This window comes from Ailuropoda melanoleuca, chromosome 6 (assembly GCF_002007445.2).
Source record: "Ailuropoda melanoleuca isolate Jingjing chromosome 6, ASM200744v2, whole genome shotgun sequence".
Lineage (NCBI taxonomy): Eukaryota > Metazoa > Chordata > Mammalia > Carnivora > Ursidae > Ailuropoda > Ailuropoda melanoleuca.
Window position 1 is genome coordinate 60297098 of NC_048223.1, and position 23868 is coordinate 60320965.

At 40.9% G+C, this 23868-nt stretch overlaps 1 protein-coding gene across 2 annotated transcripts in view; it reads right to left on the reverse strand.

The window, feature by feature from the left end:
• Positions 1-23868, reverse strand: part of DISC1 (DISC1 scaffold protein) — a 370724-nt gene that overhangs the window by 23178 nt on the left and 323678 nt on the right. For both annotated transcript variants that reach the window (XM_011222163.3, XM_034662513.1), the window contains exon 11: positions 1900-2176. In XM_011222163.3, the coding sequence (XP_011220465.2) occupies positions 1900-2176 (277 nt within the window). The remainder of the gene's footprint in view (positions 1-1899; positions 2177-23868) is intronic.

Sequence of the window (23868 nt, forward strand, 5' to 3'; positions counted from 1 at the left end):
GGCTCCCCCACCCGGAAGGAAGCAGCAAAAAATGGTGGGAAATCCTCAGCATTTCAGTTGGTGGAGAGGAGGTGGGGGTTGGGGGCGGGGAGGTCCCAGAGCTCAGAGAAGCAGCCACTGTCACTCTTCCACTCTCTGGTTTAGTTGGGCCTCCTCCTCACCAGAAACTTTGAGTATCGTTCTATGATAAGGGTCTACATCATTCATCTTTGACTCTGCATTTCCTACCTCATAGCTCTGTTTCCCTATAGTCAGACTGGCAGGTGCTCATAATCTTATGGAAGAATAATCATCCTACACCTAGGAATGCCATTTTCCAGAGAGCCTGGAGGGACACATGGGCACGGAAGGGAGGAAGGAAGGGAGGGAGGCAGACTCCTCCAACAGGTGAAATTTGCTGAATTAGTCCTGACCTCCAGAGGAGTCCCGTGTCCCAGCGGACCCTACCACACACCTGGCTTGGATCCTGCCTGTTCTGGTACCAAGCTCCTGGGAGCCCACTGTGGACAGCCAACCCTACCTTCAAAGCCTCGGACCCAGGACCCACAGTTTCTTCAGCCCAGAGATACGACCCCCTTGCTTGGGTGGCACTTTCCTCCCCACCAGAATCTTTTTTCCCACCAGCCAATTGCAACAGGTGGTGAGTTTTCAACACCACCACCAACAGGACTGATAGCCGCCGGCAGCGTCTTGGCTAACAAAGGAGTTGAGATCATCTATAGCTCAATTTAGAGCCTAATTTATGAGGCCAGCAGGATTCCAGAGAGTGATAACAGCGTTCTTTCTCATAAGGTTATTCAGTTCAAATATGGGATCAAGTATCAATTTTCCAAGCAGTCCAGAAGTCAGTGACTGTAACCCACGTTGTCTGTGAGTGTCTGCTCTGTGAAGACCATGGTCCTACAGATAGGACGGGAAGGCCTGCCTGGGTAGGGGGATGTCGTGGCAAAGGCCCAAGGACAGGGCACATCTAATGTTAAATGTGAGCCATGAACATGAAGTGACGTGTTCCTCCAGGCTCACCAGGATTTTGTTTCCTTTTAATTCAGAACACCTGAGTACCTGGCCAGAAAAAGAGCTCCAAAGCCTCCTGGTGTGGTACTAAAATTGGGGGGAAAAGTTGCCTACGGAACTTTCATAGAAAGGTGTCTTGTTAGGTTTGGAGGGGAAAGTGAGGGAGAGGGGAGGGGAGGAGAGGTAGGGAGAGATGGACTAGGGAGAGAAGGGGAGAGGGAGGGAAAGACAGGAGAAGAGAAAGGGTAGGGGAGAGAGGGGAGGGGAACTCTTCTCTGTTAATCTAGGTCAGCCTTGGAGTAAAATGTTGAATAAATCTGCATTTTAATTATAAATGGAATATATCATACATCATAGATATGACATATATCATAAGCCAACTCTCAGGTTTTTTTAAAAAATGAAAAAAGTATATTACAAACATCCATTTTGACCTTGTTTGGGCAAAACTAAGGGATATGTACATATATTTGAATGTTTGATTTTAATAAATTATAATATACAGATAGATATTCTAATAAATAATGATATATAGATTCTAAATATATAATTAAATATCACATGTGACACATACAATAATGAGTTATATATGACATGTATGGTATACGCTATATATATTATATACCAGATTTATATTCTAACTCTAGCCATTAACTTAGAACATAGAACTAAATATGCCAAAGTGATTCTTTTTGCTCTCCTATACTTTAAACTTCCACAAAAATTCTACATTATTTTGTAATCATATTCCAGGGTTATTAAAACCTTTGAAAGTTTGCATGGTTCCATGGGTCACCCTCCCAATATTTTCTGTTCCCATCTGGAGTGTGGCCCCAAGTACCCCTCCGAGTAGGGCCCCTGCTGAGGCGACAGGAATGGACAGACCTCTTTCTGTTCACTGCCAGCGAAGTACAGAGATGGGCTCAGGTGAACCTTCCAGTCTTCAAAGGCCTGCAAAGAAGTCTTCCTCTCAACTTCAGAATGGAGCCTGGGGGAGACGGCAGGAGCGGCTGTATAGACGGCTCCCTCTAAGTCATCTGTCTGCCTCTCATCTTCGGCAGACAGTGTGCCCCCGGCCTCCTGGAGCTGTAGGCTCTGGATAAGCAACCGACAAGCTTCCAAGTCAGCTCCCCACACTTTTCTAAGCAGTGGACACGTGCAGCTGAAACAGAGGGGAAACAAAGCAGGAAGATTTAGTCAGTGATGTTTCATCCTACCAAGTCAATAGCTTGTCTACCTGGCTCAAAATTAACAACTTAATTTCATATACTGGTGGATTGTTCCAACCAGAAGGCAGAGAGGGGCCAAATCTGTATACCATCAAGTAACAGTGAAATAACCATTGGTCCTTCTTAGCTACTGGTTCTGCAAGGACATCCAAGACCTGGTTATTTTTCCAGACTTAGTGGTCCAATAAAACACAGCCCCTGCTCCTGTCTGTGTTCCAGCCCTGCTGGCTTCCTTTGAGTCCCCAGACTTGTCCAACTCTCCCAGCTAAGTGCTTTTTCATATGCTATTTCATATGCCTAGACTGTCCCTCCCCCACCATGCCCACCTACCAACACCCACTCACCCAGGTAATGTAACTGAGTGAAGCCGTGCATGGGTAATACAAACCGTAGCAACACATAACCAGCTTCAGTGGCGGAAAGCAATAGAGCAGAACGGACTCTGGCTATTAGGAAGAGCATACCCATCTACAGGGAGCCCTTCATCAGCTCAGGCCAACTAAAGTTTCAATTCCAACTAAAGGAACATAGACTCAAAGTTCACAAAAATTTTGATTTTTCATGAAATGGCAAAAATCTGGGATTTTATAGGAAAATACACGATTTTCACCCATCCACTCAGCTTCTGGATGGATATTTTCTAAATATCTATCTTCCTTCAACAACCCTTCCTTCTAGTCTTATCTGCTATTCAATTTCTCTATTATGTTCTCAATTTTAGTTATTTTACTTTTCAGTTCTATAATTTTTATTTTGTTTTCTACATTTCAGTTCTCTGCTGAAATTATCCATCATGCCCTCTAGCTACTTAAACATATTAATTATCATTGTTTTAAAGCCTGTATTTATAAATGGTGAATTCAGAAGGAGAAAGAATGAGGCGGAAGCAACATTATAGAAATTAAGGATGTTAAGGACACTAAAATATTGACAAGGGACATCAAACTACACCTTCAGAAGACACTACAACTTTAAAAGAGGAAAAAATCAAAGAAAAAAAAAAGAAATGCACCTGGGTGGAACAAAATTCTTGTAAGCAGCCAGATAAAAGAAGGCATTAACTCCAGAGGAACAATAATACATGGTGACAGAAATGGTAGAAGTCAAGAGACAATAAAACAGCATCTTTAAAATAAGAAAATAACTGTCAATCTATACATTATACAATCATTTTCAATTTCCTTCAAAAGTAAAAGTAAAATAAAGATATTTTCCGATAAATAATAGCTAAAAGAATTCCTTGACAACACATCCAGAATGAAGGAAAATGATCCCAGCTGAAAGCAAGGACATGCATCAAGCAATGAAAAACAATGGGAAGAGTAAATATGTGGATAAATCTAAGTAAATGTGGATGTAAAAAATAGCAATAATTTCTTTTGTAGTCTAAAATATGTGTCAAATTAAAATACATGACAACCAGCAAGAGGGAAGGAAGGTCCTTGTGTTGTCCAGAAGGACAAAGAGTGCTCATTCATACCAGACTTTAAGAAGTCAAAGATTCATACGCAATCCTCTATGGTAATTGTAAAACAGGTTAAAAGAATGTATAACTGACAAGTGAATATGAGAGAGCATTTAAAAAATTAAACACACTTAATTGTTTAAGTATTGCTTTAATGAAAGCAATAAAGGAGACAGGAATGAACATGGTACAGATAGGGAAATGGTAAAAGTAGAAACCTTTATGCCCAAATATATTAAGATTTACATTAACTATAAACAGATAATACTGTATTTCAAAGGCAAAGATTTTAGACTAGAATAAAAAAATCAAAATCTATTTATATGTTACTTACAAAAGGCATACATTAAATATAAGGATACAAACAGATCACAAGTAAAAGGGTAAGAAAAATACATTATGAAAGCATTATTAAAGACAGTAATTGTCTTTAGTGGGAAAAGGACAGTCTTTTCAACATATTGTACTTAGGTCAATTGAATATCACTACAGAAAAGAAATCAAATAATTATTGGCTCACATGATACAAACATCAATCTCAGGTAGATTGTAGATCAAAATGTGTAAGTTAAAACATTAAAACCTCTAGAAGATAATGTAGGATAATATCTTTATGACTTCATAGTAAGCAAAGATCTTTTAAACGAGATATAAAAAGGACAAGCTGTAAAGAAAACAAATGATAAGTTTGACTTCCATTATATCATGAATTTATATATTCATGAAAAAACACCATTGAGAGAATGAAACAATAAGCCACAGAGTGGGAGAAATTATTTGTAATATACATAACCAACAAAGGACTGATTTTAGAATATAACAGTACTTCTACAAGTCAATAAGAAAGAGACAGAAAACTCACTTTTTTAAAAAGGGCAAAGACCTGAAGAGGCACTTCACAAAAGAGGGCATCTAAGTGGCCAATAAGTAAATTATGAAAGAATGCTCAACACCATTAATCATCAGGAAAACACATATTAAACCACAATGCGATGTACTACGCATCAAAAAGATGGCTAAAATTTGAAAGTCTGACAATGCCAAGTGTCAGAAAAGATACAGAGCTCTTAGTATTGTCATATACTGATGGTGGGATTGAACATGAATGCAAGGTCTTTGAAATCTCTTTGATGGATGTACTAATATCGAACACATGTCAATCACTAAGACCTAGCACTCTGGTTCCCAGGTGTATACTCAGTGAAATGCATATACTGTCAATTCTCATATTCATAGTGGTTATGTTCTATAAAGTCACCACGAGCACTGAACTAGCCAGTAAGTGTTGCTCCCCAGGGAAATGTAGGAAGGGTGAAGTTCCTGCCAGCCTCTGTCACAGCATTCTCATTAACCAATCAGTGTAAAACTTTGTTATGTATGTTTCTGTTCGAAGACACCTTATTTAAAGCATATTATTGATTCACTAATGCTGAACTCATGCCCAGCAGCACTATAACTCATGCCTGACCATACCTTATCTTCTCCATACAGCACATCACAGCCTTCTTGCCCATGGGAGAACGAGACAGCTCCTCATCACTAAGCTTCGGCATCATTTTATTTTTTTATTTTTTTTTAAAGATTTTATTTATTTATTTGACAGAGATAGAGACAGCCAGCGAGAGAGGGAACACAAGCAGGGGGAGTGGGAGAGGAAGAAGCAGGCTCATAGCAGAGGAGCCTGATGTGGGGCTCGATCCCACAACGCGGGGATCACGCCCTGAGCCGAAGGCAGACGCTTAACCGCTGTGCCACCCAGGCGCCCCATTCGGCATCATTTTAAATAGTGAAATCACCAAGAAAAAGTACAAAAATAAAAAAAAAATGACACTAAGTGGACCATGAAAGTGACACTTGTTTGTAATATGAGAACTGGTACAAGGCAGAGCATTGCCTTGCTTGACGTCAGCTGAGAACATACGCATCAGATGACTCAAAGTTTTCACCACTCTGCATGTGTATGAATGACAGTGAAAGCTCTGTAGGCATTGATTTTAGGGTTACAAATAAACATTAGTGAGCAGGCAAATCACAGAATCCATGAATAATGAAGATCGACTGTATATATGATCGTACAGCATTATTTGTGACAGCCAAAACCTGGGAGGGAAAACAAACATCTGTGAATTGAAGAATGGATAAATTGTGCAGCACTCATTTATTGGACTATCATACTGCAAAGAAGTCGGCGAATAAATTACTACCATCTGCAACAGAAAGAAAAAGATAAAGGGGAGGCACTATGATTCCATTTATTTTGTATTTGAAAATATGCAAAACTAATCCATGGTGTTAGAAATCAGGACAGTGGCTACTTTGGGGAAAAGGGGGATGATGACAGGGAGAGGCACAACAAGGACTGCTAATGTACTGGAAGTGGTTTATTTCTCGATGGTGGTGATTTATATGAGAGTGTTCATTTTGTGAAAATTCATCGAGCATACATTCATGATGTGTGTACTTTCTGGTTAGTGTTAATATGACAATCTAAAATAATAAAAAGAGAAAGAGAGAAGACAGATTTTCTGAGCCATGTCCTGACCAAGAATGCTGGAGTGGAGTCTGGTCCACACCAGAAATGATGGTCCTTAGTGAGGCATGCTAGTCTCATTTTCCAGCTTCCTCATTGTAGCCAATCTGACAGGTGTAAAGCGGCCTCTTGTTTAAGGTTGCAGCTCTAGGATCAGATTGTCTCCTGTGAATTGTCCTTTCATATCCCTTTTGCCTATTTATTCCTTTCTTGAGTTCCCTGTGCTTTTTCTAAGAATTTTATTGAAGAACATATTTTCTTACCACTTCAATATTTTTATTTTTATACTCTACTTAAATTTTTTATTTCTCCTTGGGTCCAATTTAATCCATTATCTCCTTTATAGAAATCAACCCATTCTCTAATGGGTTTCATATGTACTATAATGTTTGTTCCTAATTTTAAAAATTATTTTTTAAAGCAACTTGTGTTTGTGTGTAAAAGCAATTCCCCTTTTCATTGTGTTTTATGTATTTACTCTTCTTGATTTATCTTTCTCAGTCTTATCAGAGGTTTGCTATCTTATTAATCTTTTCAAAGAACTACCTTTTGTTTTGTTAATCTTTGATATTGATTTTTGTTCTCTATTTCCTTGATTTCTGATTTTATCTTTCTATTTCCTTTTTCTCATTTCTTTGAATTTATTATCCTTTTATTAGCTTCCTTTGTTCAAGCTTAACTTGTTTGTTTTCTTTTATTTTTTATTTTCCTCTCTTGCCATTTTAATTTTCTAATAAACATATTTAAAGCCCTAAATTTTTGTCTGAGTCATACTTAAACTATGCCTAATACATGTTTAAGTTTTTAAATTATTAAATATTTTAAATATGCAGAGAGAGGTGGGAAATAATTTAACAAACATTTCTCTACCTACTGTCAAACTTATTGATTTTTAATATTTTCCTGTAATTGCACCAGATTTACTTCTAGAATTTACAGCATTATTGTCCCACAAATTTTACAGTTAGTGCTTTCATTGTCTTTCGTCATGATTCCTTTTAAATTCAATGACCATTTAATGGTATGTTTTTTCAATTTCTAGAGAGAAGGGATTTTTTTCCAGCTCCCTGTTAGGTTGATATCTAATTGCGTAATGGTCAAGAATAAACTATAAAATTAGTTGAGGCTCCCTCTATTACCTACTACTTCATTGCTCTTTGTAACTGTCCCACACGTATCCAAAAGAAGTGAGTGTTCTGTTACATGTACAGTTAAGGCACATTATTTAAAATTGTTCATACATTTGGGGTTTTTATTTTGTCTGCTTCATATACCAGTTTCTGAGGTGAGTGTTATTGTTTTTAAATTTCCAACTATAATTCTTTTTTTGTTTGTTTGTTTTTTTTTAAAGATTTTTTTTTATTTATTTATTCAACAGAGATAGAGACAGCCAGCGAGAGAGGGAACACAAGCAGGGGGAGTGGGAAAGGAAGAAGCAGGCTTATAGCAGAGGAGCCTGATGCGGGGCTCGATCCCACAACGTCGGGATCACGCCCTGAGCCAAAGGCAGACGCCCAACCGCTGTGCCACCCAGGCGCCCCTCCAACTATAATTCTTGATTCATTTATTTCTTCCCACAGTTCTACTAATTGGTTTATGTATTTTGGATTATGACGTTGGACAATATGTTCTAATCATTAAATTTTCTTTTGCTTCTTTTTAGTTTATGATGACCTTTGTTAGTATAACATTTTAGCCTTAGAATCTGTTTTGTTTGATATTATAATTGTTATCTAACATTCTTTTAGTTCAATTTTTCCTGGCTTAGATATTTACCACCCTTTATCTTCTATATATCTATATCTATATCTATCTATATTCTTTTTTTCCCAAAAATGAATCCAGGGGCCACCTGGGTGGCTCAGTTGGTTAAGTGCCCAACTCTTGGTTTTGGCTCAGATCATGATCTCAGTCATGAGATCAAGCCCCAAATCAGGCTCCATGCTCAGTGGAGAGTCTGCTTGGGATTCCCTCTCTCCCTCTCCCTCTGCCCCTCCCTGTTCACATGCATGATCTCTCTTTCTCTCTCTCTCTCAAATAAATAAATAAATCTAAAAAAAATGAATCCAATACAAAACATTTTGCTGAGTCTTATAAAAATCCATTCTGGGATTTTATCTTTGAGATTGGTGCCTTTAAGCCAGGTATTCACAATTATGGTATAATTGTTGCTATTTTTCATATTTATTACAACCAAGATTCTTAATCTTTAGAGAGTTTTATGTCTTTATTTCTTTTTTCCTACCTCCTTTTTTCTTTTTATTTAATTCACATACAGTCATGAGAAAAAATACAGAGAGATCCCACGTACTTTCTTTACCAAGTTTCCTGCAATGGTAACATGTTGCAAAACTATAGTATAATACCACAACCAAGGAACAGATATTGATACAATCCACTGATCTTACTCAGATTTGCTCTCATTTGTGTGTATGTGAATGTGTCTATATGTCTATAGGTCTATACAATTTTATCACTTGGGTAAGTTTATGTATCCATAACCACATTCAAGATACAGAGCAATTCCACCACCGGAGGATCCCTATGTCCCATGGTATAACCATACTCACCTCTTCCACCCTGTCGCCCATCCCTAGACTCTGAAAACCACTATCTATGCTTCATTCCTAAAATTTCTTTTCACTTCCAAAGTGTTATATAAATTGAATCATAGAGTATGCAGCTTTGGGGACTGGATTTTTCATTCAGCATAGTTCCCTGGAGATTCATGTACTCCTTTTTTTTGCTGAGTAGTATGCCATGATATGTTTATACCACAGTTTGTTTAACCGTTGACCTGCTGAAAGATATCCATGATACTCCCAGTTTGGGGATTTTATGAATAAAGCTTCTGTGAATATTTGTATATGTGTTTTTGTATGAAATTAAATTTTGATTTCTCTGAAATGACCAAGAGTACAATTGCTGGGTTGTATGGCAATTACATATTTCGCTTTTACAAAAATGCTACATCATTTTCCAGAGGGACCATACCATTTTACATTCCCTCCTGCAATGTATAAGTGATCTAATTTCTTTGTATCCTCACTAATATTGGGAACTATTACTATTTTTTTCCTGATATTACATAGTGATAGCTCACTATGTTTTAAAGGTGCATCCTTCTCATGTATAATGATGTTGAATATCCTTTCAAGGGCTTATTTGCCATCTGCACATCCTCTTCAGGGAGATGGCTGTTCATTTATTTTGCCTATTTTCTAACTGTCTTGACTTTTTTTTTTTTACACCATTTAGTTTCAAGAATATATTCCTCCTTTATCCTAGACACTAGTCTTGCCAGATATGTGGTTTGCAAATATTTTCTCCCGGTCTGTAGTTTTTCATCCTCTTCACATGGGATTTGAATGAAGTCTAATTTATCAGTTTCCTTTTAATGAATTATGCTTTTAGTGTCAAGTCTTTGATATCTAGCCTAACACTCCTATATTCCTAAAAGTTTTATACTTTTATATATTACATTTAAGTCCATGATCCATTCTAAGTTAATTTTTATATAAAGCATGAGATTTAGGTTGAAGTTCATTTTTTGCCCTGTGGATATAGAATTCAGGATTGATTGTTTTCTTTCATCACTTGATAAATGTGCCACTTCTTTTTGGCTTCTATGGTTTCAGGTGAGAAATCCACCATTACTCAAATCGATGTAACCCTACAGGTAATACATCATTTCTGTCTGGCTGCTTCAAGGTTATTTCTTGGTCTTCTAAGTTTTCAGAAATTTAATTCTGATGTGTTTTGGTGTGGATTCTTTTGGATTTATTCTACAGGGGGATGTTCTTCGCTCTTGAATCTGTAGGTTTGTGTCTTTCACCAAATTTTTAAATTATTTAGCATTATTTCTTAAAATAATGAAGCATTATTTCTTCACTCTTCTCCTTCTTGGATCCAATGAATATGTGTTGGATTTTTTGTTATTGTCCCACAGGTCTCTTAGGCTCTGTTAACTTTTTTTTTTCAGTCCATTTTCTTTTGTTCATATTGGGTCAATTCAGTTGTTTTGTTCTCAAGTTCCCTGATCCTGTCCTCTGTTATCTTCACTCTACTATTGAGTCTTTCCACTGAGATGTTTATTTCTGTTCTGTGCTTTCAGTTCTGTAATTTCCACTTCATTCTTTTTGTATAACTTCTCTATCTTTGCTGACATTTTCTTTTTTTGCATTTATTTCAGTAGAATTTGTAATTGCTTATGGAAAAATTTTTTAATGATTTATTTACTTATTTGAGAGAGAGGGAGAGCATGTGTGTGAGTGGAGGGGGGGCACAGGGAGAGGGAGAGAGAGAATCTTCAAGCAAACTCCCCACTGAGCACAGAGCCCAATATGAAGTTCAATCCCAGGACCCTGAGACAATGACCTGAGCTGAAACCCAGACTCGGACACTCAACCAACTGAGCCACCCAGGTGCCCCATTTATGGGAACATGGTTTATGATGGCTGCTTTAAAATCCTTATCTCATGATTCTAACATCTGATTCATTTCCATATTGAGGTTATTGTTTTTTTCTCATTCAAGCTGTGATTTCCTTTGCTTTTATATTATGAGGGATTGTCAATAGTATTCTGAAAATTTTGGCCATTACATTAGGAGATTCTGAGTTCTATTTAAATGCCTTATAAAATAAACTTAAATTTATTTTAGAAGGCAATAATCTTGTTACGTTTATCACACAGGTCCTATTCTCTTTTCATGCTATGGTTAGAATTACATTTTTTTAAAGTAGTCTACACACCTAGTTCTAACCCATGACCCCAAGATTAAGACCAAAGCTGAGATCAAGAGTCAGACATTTAACTAATTGAGCCACCCAAGTGCCCCTCCAGTTACATTTTTTTAAGATTTTATTTATTTATTCAACAGAGATAGAGACAGCCAGCGAGAGTGGGAACACAAGCAGGGGGAGTGGGAGAGGAAGAAGCAGGCTCATAGTGGAAGAGCCTGATGTGGGGCTCGATCCCACAACGCCGGGATCACGCCCTGAGCCGAAGGCAGACGCTTAACCGCTGTGCCACCCAGGCGCCCCACCTCCAGTTACATTTTAATTTTAAGAGCCTTTGCAGTGAATGTGTGGTTTTCTTGGGGGGGGTGTTTTGGTTTGCTTTGCTTTGGTTTAGTGTTGTCTGCTTGAGGTATCTGTTCCCATAAGGGCTNCCTCCAGTTACATTTTAATTTTAAGAGCCTTTGCAGTGAATGTGTGGTTTTCTTGGGGGGGGTGTTTTGGTTTGCTTTGCTTTGGTTTAGTGTTGTCTGCTTGAGGTATCTGTTCCCATAAGGGCTTCCACTGGTCCCAGCTGAACTGTACAAGGGGCAAAGGAGCATTCCCAGACCAAGCCACTGAATGTCTTTGGGAAGAAAAGTGAGTCTTGGGTCAGCAGGAAAGGAGAACATTCCCCTGGGTGCTTATTGTTGATGGGTTATCCTGTACTGCCGATGTATTCTCACCTGTGTTGTCTGAGGGACTCCCATTAGATCTAAGAGCAGAATGAGTGCACCTGGACTGCACCCTAGCCTACTTTCACCTCCCTCTCATTCTGCCACCATCCCACTCCACGGTGATATATTTGTATATATTTTGAGGCTATACTTTAGTTCTAGATTTTTACTAAAACTTGTTTTGTTTTTTTCATAAGTTTTCTATTTCATCGACAGTAAAATTTACTAAGGTTTTTTCATGCCTTCTCTCATACATCTCATACTGTCCTTCTGGACTTATTCTTCATCTTGTTAAAACACTTCATCTAAGAATGTTTCAAAGAATATCAGATATGGCAAAACTTTTAAAGACTTCCAGGTCTGAGAACATCTTTATTTCACACTTAAACACTAAATAATAATATAGCTTAATATTCTGGATTCAATACTCTGAAAATATTACTCCATAGCCTTCTTGCAGACTATGTTGCTATCAAAAAGTCTGAGTCTAATTCTTATTCTTTTTTAAAAGATTTTATTTGTTCATTTGAGAGAGAGAGCACATGCATGAGAGAGAGCACATGCAAGGGAGAGGGACAGAGGGAGACAGAGAGGGAGAAGCAGACTCCCCACTGAGCAGGAAGCCTGATATGGGTCTCCGTCCCAGGACCCTGAGATCATGACCCAAGCTAAAAACAGATGCTTAACTGACTGAGTCACCCAGGTACTCCTTATTCTTATTCTTTTATAGTTGATATTTTCTTAGAATTTCCCCTTTGTCTTTGTTATATATAAATTTTAACCACAGCCTATAGATATTCCACCCCTCACCCTTTTCCATCCTATCTGTCTATCCGTTTGGTACTCTGTTAGGCCCATCTGCCTGAAGCTTTATATCTTTTCCTTCTTCTGGCCAACTTTCAGTAATTGGTCTGTCAAATATTTCTTCCCTCTCCTCTACTGTTTTCTTTCCTTCTGGGATTCTTTTCGTTGAATGTTGACCAAATACCTCTATTCTGTATATTGCTTAATTTATCTTTTATATTTTCCTTCTCTCTGTTCCTGATACCCTCCAAATACCTTCTGATAGCTGCTCGCTCACTAATTGGTTCTTCAGCTGAATTCATTAGGCTGCTCAAACCACTAACTGAGACTTTCTTTTAAATTTTTATATTTTGCTTTCTCTGACTTGCCAGTTGGGTTTCTTTATGACTTCTTATTTTACTTCATGTCTCCTATATCCTCCCTTATCTTTGAAAAATACTTAGTATGTTTACTGAACATGTTGCAGTATCGAATTTTGCATCACCAAGTATGTAAATCCTTCCTTCTGTTGTTCTTTTAACAGTTACCCTCCTAAGAAGTCTCATTTATTTTCCATATAAGTTCATATTACCTTAGGAATATTAACTACATTGGTTGGTGATGAGTCTTTGGAGAAGAGGATAATGTCAAAGCCCTGATGTGTGCCCATTCTAATAGGGGTAGGTGGTGGGTGGGTAGGGCACCATCTCAGGGAAAAGGGCCTCTGGTAGAACTAATCCGTACTCCTGCACTTGCAGAAATATATAGACTCCCTCAATTGTAATTATCCACCCCCAGGGAACAGGGAGGGTGAGGGGAATGTTCAAGATCCAAGGTATCTGTTTGATGCCCTGCCATGGTAGTGCTTCTCTGATGCTGGTTTTCTAGTCCTTTCTCCCTGCCTTACTAGCTGGCAGGTGCTTGTCTGTTTCCAGGAGCTATGGGGTAGGCACTGACCTTCCCAGGCAATGTGTTTGGAAGAAAAGGGCATGCCTAAAGACCTCTTCTCCACTTTATCATCTGTTTCTTCCCCACCTGGGGACCAAATCACCATCAGCTGCGGACGGGTTCTCAGTAATTTTTTATTGTTAACTTGACAGATCCATCAGTATCTCTCTGGCTTCCAGTGGTGAGGGCAGGGCTGGATTCAAGGGAAAGATCCAGTAGCCCAGCTCTCAAAACTAAGGAAAAAAGTTTGCTGCTTCCATCAACAATTTTCTACATTATAGCAATTGGCACACTGTAAGTTTGTGTCCATTTGCTATTTGAAAAAGTATATTTTGTGTAGTTTTTTGAGTGAAAGTGGGCTTGTCCTGAAATATGTCCTAGAATGCACACATCAAAGTCTCAAAGTCTATAAGGCAATTTTAGAGGCTCCTGCTGAATGGTGAGTAAATCATGTAGATGCAAAATAGCAGTGCTTTATTATGGCCCATGTAATAATTTCCTCAAGCTTTAGATTTTTAAAATACTTTTTATTGAATTCATTTGTGCTAAAGAGAGTAATGGTTGATTTCAAAGTCTTGAGATGCTTTTGCCATTGCTGCTCAGGAGAGTCATTGGCTCATTAATAATAACCCCTTAAATGAATGACTCACAGCTACTTGAGCTATGTGAGATCTTTGGTGATGTTTTACTACAAGTAATGAGGCAATTTAAAGATACGATTTCAGTGTTTGGGGGAAAGTTCTTGAAGAGAGAATTGAGATTCATCATTTCTGCTCCTCCTGCCAGTTGGAAGTAAAATGAGGTCTAGGAGATCATCGATCGTGGCTTGAATGCTTATGGAACTGAGGCACGTGTGTGTCATTTACAGGGAATGATGGTAAGAGAGAGGGCAGACAGCAAGTTTGTAGGCAAGCTTCTACCCATTCTCAGAATGGAAATACTGAATTCTAACCTAGACACCAATAGTTTCAGCTCTTCGCACCGAACTTTCTTTCTTGACTTATTAATATTTTCACTTCAAGGGTATTAGCATTTTACCTAATTCTTCGGAAACTTTAAAGATAACTGGGTCTTTTTACAGAACCACAGTGGAATAAAATATCAAACAAATATGTGATACCCAACGGTACTAAATTGTCACTGCAAATTGTTTAAACAGTGATAGTCATGCTTCTGAAATCTTTCCATTCCCTGGGCAACAATGACTTAATCTCTAATCTTAAAGAAATGGTTGTTGTTAGAAATATGTAAATTTTATCCTTTTGTCTTCAATTTTCTAAAAAAGAAAAATTAACATAATTCTTCATCGAACAAAGACTTTGGGACATTTTAGTCTCCTTCCCAAAATGCTATCTAATAATATGACAAAAGGAAATGTAGTATATGAAAGAGTGTTTGTCTAGGAAACTGTAGCAGACACTGCTGTTTGCCAAGCCAACATTCCTTCCTCTGTTCGGTCTTCCTAGCAGAACTCAGGTAGTATTCAGGTAACCAACCCTCCCCCCTTAGGACATTTTGGATGATGACCCCTCCCTAGCTCTTCCGGGAGAGTGTGATTAGATGAATGCAATCAACCTATGACATTCTACCAGACAAGCCTTTATAATCCAGAGGTTGGTAACACAGAGAGCTGAGCTAAACTCAATCTAACCATGTCTTGTCATCCATGCTGGGATGGTGGCAGGTGGGGAATAGCTTTTCATTCCTTCTTCCACTAACAATGAATAAAGAAACCACTGCATCTATCTTGTGACTCTAATGGAGCCAGCCTATAGACAAAGCTAATGCATTGTAAATGGAAATGGCTAAAATGAGAAATGGGAAGTATCTGGTTAGAAATGACAAGTCTGAGCTGCTGAATCAACCAAGCCAGCTGCCTACCCTACTCTCGTTTAAGCCAATTAGAGCTGATGTTCCTATTAGTTGTGACCAAACACTCAGCTGATTCGACCCAAGTCAAATAACTCTGATTGGAGTGTAGTCTCTGCTACAAAGTTTAGTGACCTTTGGGAAGTACTTTTTCTCAACTTGAACTTCTACATTTGTAATATAACATCTCTAATGTCTGTCTCAGAGGATGGATTATCAAAAGGAAGCTACAAATGATATGCAATATATAAAAGATGAGGAGTAGTAGAAAAAGTGCATAACTTCTTAAATCTTGAATAGTTGGAGGCACTAATACAATGAAAATCACTTTTAAATGTGCACGGTATATGGTGGCCAAGATGTGGCCCTTGTGGTCCCTATTAGTTTATGATTCTTCTATAACTATGTTAAAAATAAAGACCAGATGAGACCAGTGATTAATTCCACCCAAAATTCAACCTGCCAGCAATAATAAAAGATCTTTTGCCAGAGGGTAATGCAGTGACCCATCACCATCAACATCGTCATTGTCACTACCATTACTGCCACCAACACTGTCATTAACATATTGGTCAGGAGCTGTTCTAAGGATTGTTAATCCTCAAAACAACTTTACGAAGTAGATAGCACTGCTACATTGTATAAGTTTAAAAACATATTCAAAGTCTTTTACATCCCTGTAGTCAGGAGGTAGAGTCTACACCCTTCCCCTTCAATCTGGTCTAGCCTGAGTTTCTTATTATCCATGGATCGTGGAGGGAATGATGCCACACAGCTTCTGAAGCTAGCTCAGAAAAAGCCTTACAGCCTTCACCAGGTGTTTTTGGGACCCTTGCTCTGAAAGAAGCTAAATGCCATGCAAGAAGTCCACCCGTTCTGAAATCGCCACGCTGGGGTAACTATACTCAGGCACTTGGTCAATGGCATCAGGTGAAATCTCAGCTGACACCCACTATCAGCGGCCAGCCATGTGCGTGAGCCACCCTGCCCATCCAGCCCGGCAGAGCTGACAGCACCCCGACCTCAACCTCGTGTCACAACCCCAAGTGAGAACTGCCTAGTCAAGCCCTACCCGAGTTATGACCCACAAGATGGTGAACAAAGTAAAACTGTGCTGGGACAGACCCTGTTAAACCAGGTGAGAAAATTCAGGCAACTTCAGAAAGCAGAGCTATTCTGATCAGTGGCCTGATCAGCTTCTTTTTCCTATCGTGGATGAGCCGGACACCCACGGAGTCCAGAGGCCCTTCCACCTCTGCGGCCTGTTTGAAACTCTAAGGAACAAGTTACTTTTTTCCCCTGCATCCCTCGGTAGTAAACACCAGGTGAAGAAGGAAAGAGAATACCCCCAGAAATAATTAGAGAATTATCTGGAACAACTACTAAACACTCAGTTTTAAGACCCAAAGTCAAAGTCATCAGGGATCCCCATCAAACCACTCCTCTTAATTTCTCTACTTATATTCACGGTCTCTATTTCCGCCTCATCTTGCCTTGTTCAGTGTTCTTGCCTCCTTGGAATTCCATCCCTTGAGAGCATCCCTTGTCTGTCCTGCCAACCGCTCTGTTCCCAGTGGCTCAGAGTATAACACACACTGGACCCTCATGTGTTAGAAGAGTGAGTTGAATGAAGGCCAGAAATCATGGTCACTTTTAATATGTTTCTTTCCTTCAACTCCCATACCCAACCATTGACTCTATGTTGAGAATATTGTTCAGGTCTATTTGTCCCCTTTCTGACCGCTACCCCAAAGAAAGCATTTCATTTCTTCACACCCAGGAAAGCTGCAATTAATGATGAGCTTTTCTGACTTCAAGTATTTCATTCTTCCAATCTGTTCATCTACAGTTGCTCCAGAAATGTTAGTGGCTCCCGTTGCTTGCTAAATGGAAAGTAAAGTCCTTCAAGTTCTTTCCCAAGATGACCTCAGGCCTGCCCTGGACTCCTTCCCCGTTACTCTCCTGCGCATTCCCAGATGTCAGCAAATTGGACCACTTGCTCTTCCCAGGACAAATGTACAAGTTTCAAATTACAGATGACTATTTTTCATGCCTGTCTTCAGAATCTTCACCCATTAAAAGCCAACCAGTTCATCAAGGCCCATCTCAAATGTCACTTTAATAAAGAACTCTTCCCTGATCCCCACACCGTCTGTAATGTCTCCTTTCTCTGAACCCACAAAGCAGGTGGCAATACTCTTAAGACCCTTATTACCCCGTGCCTTCATGTCTGGGTTGTGTGTACAGATACTTTCTTCTACTGTATATACTTAATGAGGTTTCAGAGTATTTCATTTTTTTAAACCTGTGAAGCATATAGTCTAGCAAGGTATTAACCACAACAGGAACTCAATAAGTACTTAATTAACTGAATGAACTTTCAGGGAAGTTACATTTAAAGGACTCCTCCAATTTGAAGCAAAGAGAACAATTAAGTTTAAAAAAAATCCATCCTAATAAAGGTTAATAGAGGAAAAGCTTTCCTGATAAGTGATCCCAGTGGATTGACCACATTAAAAATTAAAGTCTCAGGGTAGGTCTCAATATGCCACTCTACTTTGCTGGAGCCATATTGGCTTCTAAGCCATGCAATGACTGAATGGAAATTTTAGATTATTTGACCATAATTTTGAAGTGGGGGAAAAGACTTTCTAAGCAAGACACAAAACCTGGAAGTCAAAAAGGAAAAAAAAGTGATAAATCTGAAATCATGTATATTTCAACTTCCACTTGGCAAAAATGCCATAAATGAAAGTCAAACTATAAATGGCCTATTAGGAAAAAATATATCTAGCATGCATAGCATAGTCCAAGAGTCAAATTCTTTAACCTTCAAAGAGCTTTGAAAGCCAGTGAGAGAAAAAGCAAACATCCCAAGAGAAAACAGGAAGAATGGGCAGAAGGAAAACACAAAGGGCCAATAAATACAGGAAAAGATAACTGGCCACATTCAAGGCAGACAAGTGCCGTCTGGGAAACCAAAGTCTCCGAGTGGTACAATTCACTCTTTTAGGGGCAGGGGGACCAATCAGTACCCTTTTTTAAGGAAAGTAATTTGGCAATATTTGTCAAAATTAAAAGTGCACCTGCTCTTTGAGCTAGGTCTTCCACTTCTCAGCATTCACCTTCCAAATATATTCAGACAGAAGAGAAAGAGAGATGTGAGAGAGAACATTAATTGCATCAAGAGAAATAACTGGAAACCAAATGGAGAAAAGCTGGCATTGACCAAATTCACTGTTACGTATCATACACCTGTTCACAACAGAAGGCTAAGCTCTATCTCTTACAATGGAAAGATTTCCAAGACAAATTAAGTGACAACAGATAAAGCACAGGACAAATAGTATTCTATTGTGATCTCATTTGAATTTTTTAAAAGACACAAAAGGGCAGGCATATATAGCCATACAGGCCTATGCATGAGTGAGATATTTCTGGAGGAATATACTTATTTTCTAATGACTGGGGTAGGGACAAGGGGTTTTTACTTTATATTTTATCCCTCTCTGTTGTATTTTTTTTTCTTTCAAAGAAACCACATGCATCCTTTGCTTTTACAACAAATACATTTTAAATTTTTTAAAAATTATCCACTTCTTGGGTCACCTGGGTGGCTCAGTCGGTTAAGCAATGGACTCTCAATTTCCGCTCAGGTCATGATCTCAGGATCGTGAAATCAAGCCCCACATGAGGCTCCATGCTCAGCGGGAGGTCTGCTTGAGATTCCTTGTCTCCTTCTCTCTCTGCCCTTCCCCCCCATTCACACACTCTCTCTTCCTCTCTCTAAAATAAATAAATAAATCTTTTTAAAAAATCATCCACTTCTTTCCCTTCTGCCATTGTGCCAAATTTTGCACAGTCCTTAACCTCGATGCTAAACATCCCCCCCCCCTTTACAGAATCCATGTCATGCCTTGTGGGGCCCTGTTTTGATCCGAGTGAGCTGGAAGTCAGGGGAGTGGCTTCCTAACCAGAGCGTCTCAGAAGTACAAGAGCTGCATTCAGTCCTAAAGCTACAGGATAAATGGAAGCACATGCCCACACTGAGGACAGCCAAGGAATTTTAAAGGGAAACAGGAGCAAGACAAGAACGAGAGAGCACGCCTTGTAAATCACCTCTCCGTTTATCTCTTGGGTCCCTTCCGGTAGCTCAACTCAGAATGAAAAGGGACTGGTCCGACCAGACCCGGCACCAAAGGTGAAATATATTATCTTTCCTACCTCTCAGAACACACCACTTTCCAAAGAGAGCTCAGTAATAGATGCCAGCAGAGCGGAGGGAAGATGGACCTGCCAGAGAGCTCACACCCCGAGTTTTTTTATCTGACGGGTGTGCAGGCCAAAGTGGTAAGGAGGGGAGGACTCCATGCAGCGGAGCAGACAGGTATATCTGGCTATTGGGAAAAGAAAATACAGAAATGTCCCCAAACTCTCTTGTGTTCTAGACAGAGGAGTAAAAGCTATTTAGGGGTGTGCAATGCTGCTACACGGGTGTGAACCAGCCTGGCGAGGCTGACGGCACCATGCAGCACAGCAGGGGCCGGAGCAAGGGGGACGCCGCCGGGGCGTCCTGTTATTTCCATTGTTGTAGACGTGCTTTCCCTGGTGCCTAGCCACGGATGGGAAAGTAGTAACATTCCCTCCAAACGGACAATAATCATGGCTCAGGAGACAACGAACAGCCCGCCTGCAAGGGTCAGAGCCTCGTTTCTGATTGACAAGGATCCCCAGTGAGTGATCTGCAACTTCATTGGGGCTTGTCTGCAAGCTGAGCTCACACCCCAAAACAAAGACGGGACCAGCATCTACTTCCGGCTGAGGGAGCTCAAACACAGCTCCTGCACCAGTGACAGGCACCCACAGGTGCAAGAAGCAAAGGGCAGGAGGGAGACGCTGGCACTCCAGCTGACAGCACGTGCACATAGGTGGCAGAGCAGGGAGAGGACCAGGAGCACACCAACCACATCCACCTTCCTGCCCAGCAGTCTTGCCTCGAATGCCACCCTGGCACCCGCCCCCCAACCTCAGGATTCCTGCAGCACAAACAGCAATCCGGGGTGGACCGGGCAGGGGGCACAGTGCATGGTGAGCCTTGGCTGGGAAGGAGATGCCGTCAGTCTGCACTGCACATTTGCTCTCCATTGTCATCTGTCAAGGTGGCCCAGGCTCTGTCCCCTGCAGTGGAGCAGCAGGCTCCTCTGAGATGGAAGGGGAATGCCTCATGTGTGGTGCGATCAGATTCCCACACAACAGAACCACTAGACAGCCCAGAGAAATACCCATTTTTCTCTCCCCCACAGCTCATCTGTCCTACACACACGTGTGTCCATCCTACACTGATACACCGTGACTGGGGATGGCTGTTGTTCACTGATGCCATGAGGACAGTCGGAAAGACTGAGGTGCGAGGGGAGAGAGGCGAGCCAGCCAGTCCTCTCCCGGGGAGGTTGGCTGCAGGCTTCTCAGCCAGGCAAAGGGGGAGATCTCTGCAAGGGAGACCAGTGCAGGAGCCCCTGGGGAGGTTGGAAGCCCAGCTTTACCACATGCCGTTGTGCAACCTTTGGCAAGTTCCTTAACCTCGCTGTGCATGTTTCCTCATCCATTAAAGAAGAATTTTTGGATGGCGAGGACAACAGCCCTGGGCCTGTCCCACCACACGCAGCAGCTACGGGCGAGCTCTTGTACCTACCTGCTTTCTCACTGCCAGACCTGACTTCCTCAACTTGCTATTCCCAACTCTAGTTTCTAACAGTGATCAATCCCACAACCCCATTCTCAGGCAGTGTCCTCTTCAGCCTATGAATCCCAGCTCATCTCCTTGAAGCTCTCCCTGGCTCCTCTTGGACAAGCTAGCTCCCCCTCCCTGGGGATTAGCCACAGCATTTTGTCCACACCTCTATTTTGACACGTATCATATGTTGTAAGCATCCACATATATTCACTCCCTCCCAAAGCAAGGCCTGTTCAAGGTCAGAGCACACCCCTGACAAACAAGTCAGTGAGTGAACAGATTCCTCGAAGGGTTTGCTTCAGTCCGCCTTTGGCCACCATCAGGGATGAGAGGAAATCAGAGCCCATGGCAGAACTGAAGATGAGTTTCCAGAAGGACCTGCGGGATGGATTCGCCATTGGCAGAAAGAGCAGGAGAACCCACTAGCTGCTCCCACCGCACGGCCAGCCCAGAACACTTGGCCCCCATCCCTACAGTGAGGAAGGAGAGAGTGAAAGGGCAAAGTAGCCAAGGCCAAGCAAGAGGCATGACAGCAAGTTCTGAGAAATGAAAGCTGAGGGGAGGACAGGGAGGGACTGGAGGGGCTTGACTGGTGACCGCCCCGGGGCTGGCACTCCTCAGACCTACAAGATCTGGGCAGCAAAACGAAGGCAGCTTCCACGTGACAGCCAAGCAACAACACAGGTCGGGGGCGGGGGGGCACGGCATTTGGGGTCTCCCCCAGGCACGCCCTCCGGTTCTCCTGCGTGAAGGATCTTACTGAAGTCCGTGGAACCCGCACTGATGGAAATTAGATGCAAGATCTTGTATTTCAGTGCACTCTATAAGGATAGCTTCTACGGATTTTATGAGATTCTAAAAAAGGCTTATAATTTCCAAAAAAAAGAAAAAAATGATTAATGTGCATATGAATCACTCAGGGATCTTGTTAAAATGCAGGTTCTGGTTCCTAAGCCAGGGCGGGGCATGAGGCTCTGTGCTCTAACCACATCCAGGTGATGTCAATGTCACCGGTCAGTAGCCACAGCCACACCGGGAGCCTTTCCTTAGTTACTAAAGCCTCTGCATTACCAAGCCGCACGCAACCACAGAATTCAGTGTGACACAAACTGATCTGGATTTTAGTACATGTGACAAGATACAAGACAAGCTCAGGCAGGTATTACTGGCACTTTTTAAGATCCCTTTGGAGTTCAGGACCAGCTCATTAGAGTACAGGCGAACTAGGAGACCGCCTTCCATCCTAGATGCAAAAACGGAAGACCTGGCGTCCCCAGGGTCTGCGCCCTTCTTGTTTGTTCAGAAGGAAATCCAGCAAACAAAGAGTTTTCCCCCTTCTAGCTTTCCTCTACCACCTCTGGGAAACTGGCTAGAGAAGCAAGGATGGCCGGGTGAACTCCCTGTGTTTACAGAGAATTTGTGTAGCACTGAATATTTATGCATATGAAAGATCAGATTAAACCTTCACAGGCAAATTGAGAACTCGGTGGCAGCTCGCAGCAGGTTCCATTGTCCAGACAGAGCACAACTTAGCCCTCTGGGTTTGGCTGGGCTTGCAGCCATCAATGGGGACAAATGTGACTGAGTGGTGCTGAGGTCTGGTCCAGAAAGGAAGCCTACCAGGGGCGGCAGAAAGCAGCGTGTCTTACAGCTGAATTGTGCATCAACAGCTCTATCCCCAGCACACAGAGTATCATAAAGGCTGAAATCCAAATTGAAGTCTAAAAATAGCACAATAAAATTATTTCCTTCTTTCACTCCACCAGAGAGCAAAGCGGCTGACATCAGTATCTGCAGGGCACAACTGACTTCTTAGCGTTTACGCGGAAGGAACGATTACACAACTGCCCTTTCCCACCAGCAGACCGACAGCCCCAGAAAATAAGGGAGGGGAAGCAATTACCCTGTTGCCAAAAACCAATAATGGATATTTGATTATGATTATTAATGGGGAGAAAGGGAGACAGACCGCTGAGCAGAAACCAGGCACTCAGTGAATCTGCATGAGATTCCAAGAGGGGGAATTAATTTTTTGTTTTCTTTTCACCTCTCATCCCGTCATTTGAATGTGACACCAAACTTTAAGCATGGCCTGTCACAGCCTTATCCATATTCAATGCCCCTGCACTATGGCCATATTATCTCCCCTGGATACCCAAGTGACAGGCTCCTTTGCTGTGGGGGATTGTTTTCCCTTCCCATCTAAATGTGGGGCGGATGTAGCAGGGAACTGACTTGTCAGATACAGGAAATTAACTAATTTTCAAGACACCAGAAAGACATTTTGTAGCAAATATTTACTTCTCCGTTTCTTTCCTACTGATACTGAACATACATTATCTAATCCGGAGGATGCTGGATTTACAATCTCCATGAACAAAGGGATGTTATAGGCTCATTCTAAAGGAAGCAATGCCATCAATTCCTTCAGCCCCTGGTGAAAACACTGGTGTAGCATGAAGCACATTTGTCATGAAAGAATAAAAGAAACAAGCGAACAAACAACAACAAAGACAAAAGCAGACTCATAAATACAAAAACAAACAGGTGGTTGCCAGAGAGGAGAGGGATGAGGGGGTGGATGAAATGGGTGAAGGCAATCGAGAATTACAAGCTTCCAGTATAAAATAAGTGAGTCGTGGGGACAAGAAGTAGCGTAAGGAATACAGTCAAGAGTACTGTAATACACTTACCGTGGTGAGCATTTTGTAATGTATATGTTTGTTGAATCACTATGTTGTACACCTGAAACTAATTTAGTATTATATATCAATTATATATCAACTATAATTAAAAATAAAAATAAAAATTTTAGAGAACTAAAGGGACCTTGAGGGATATA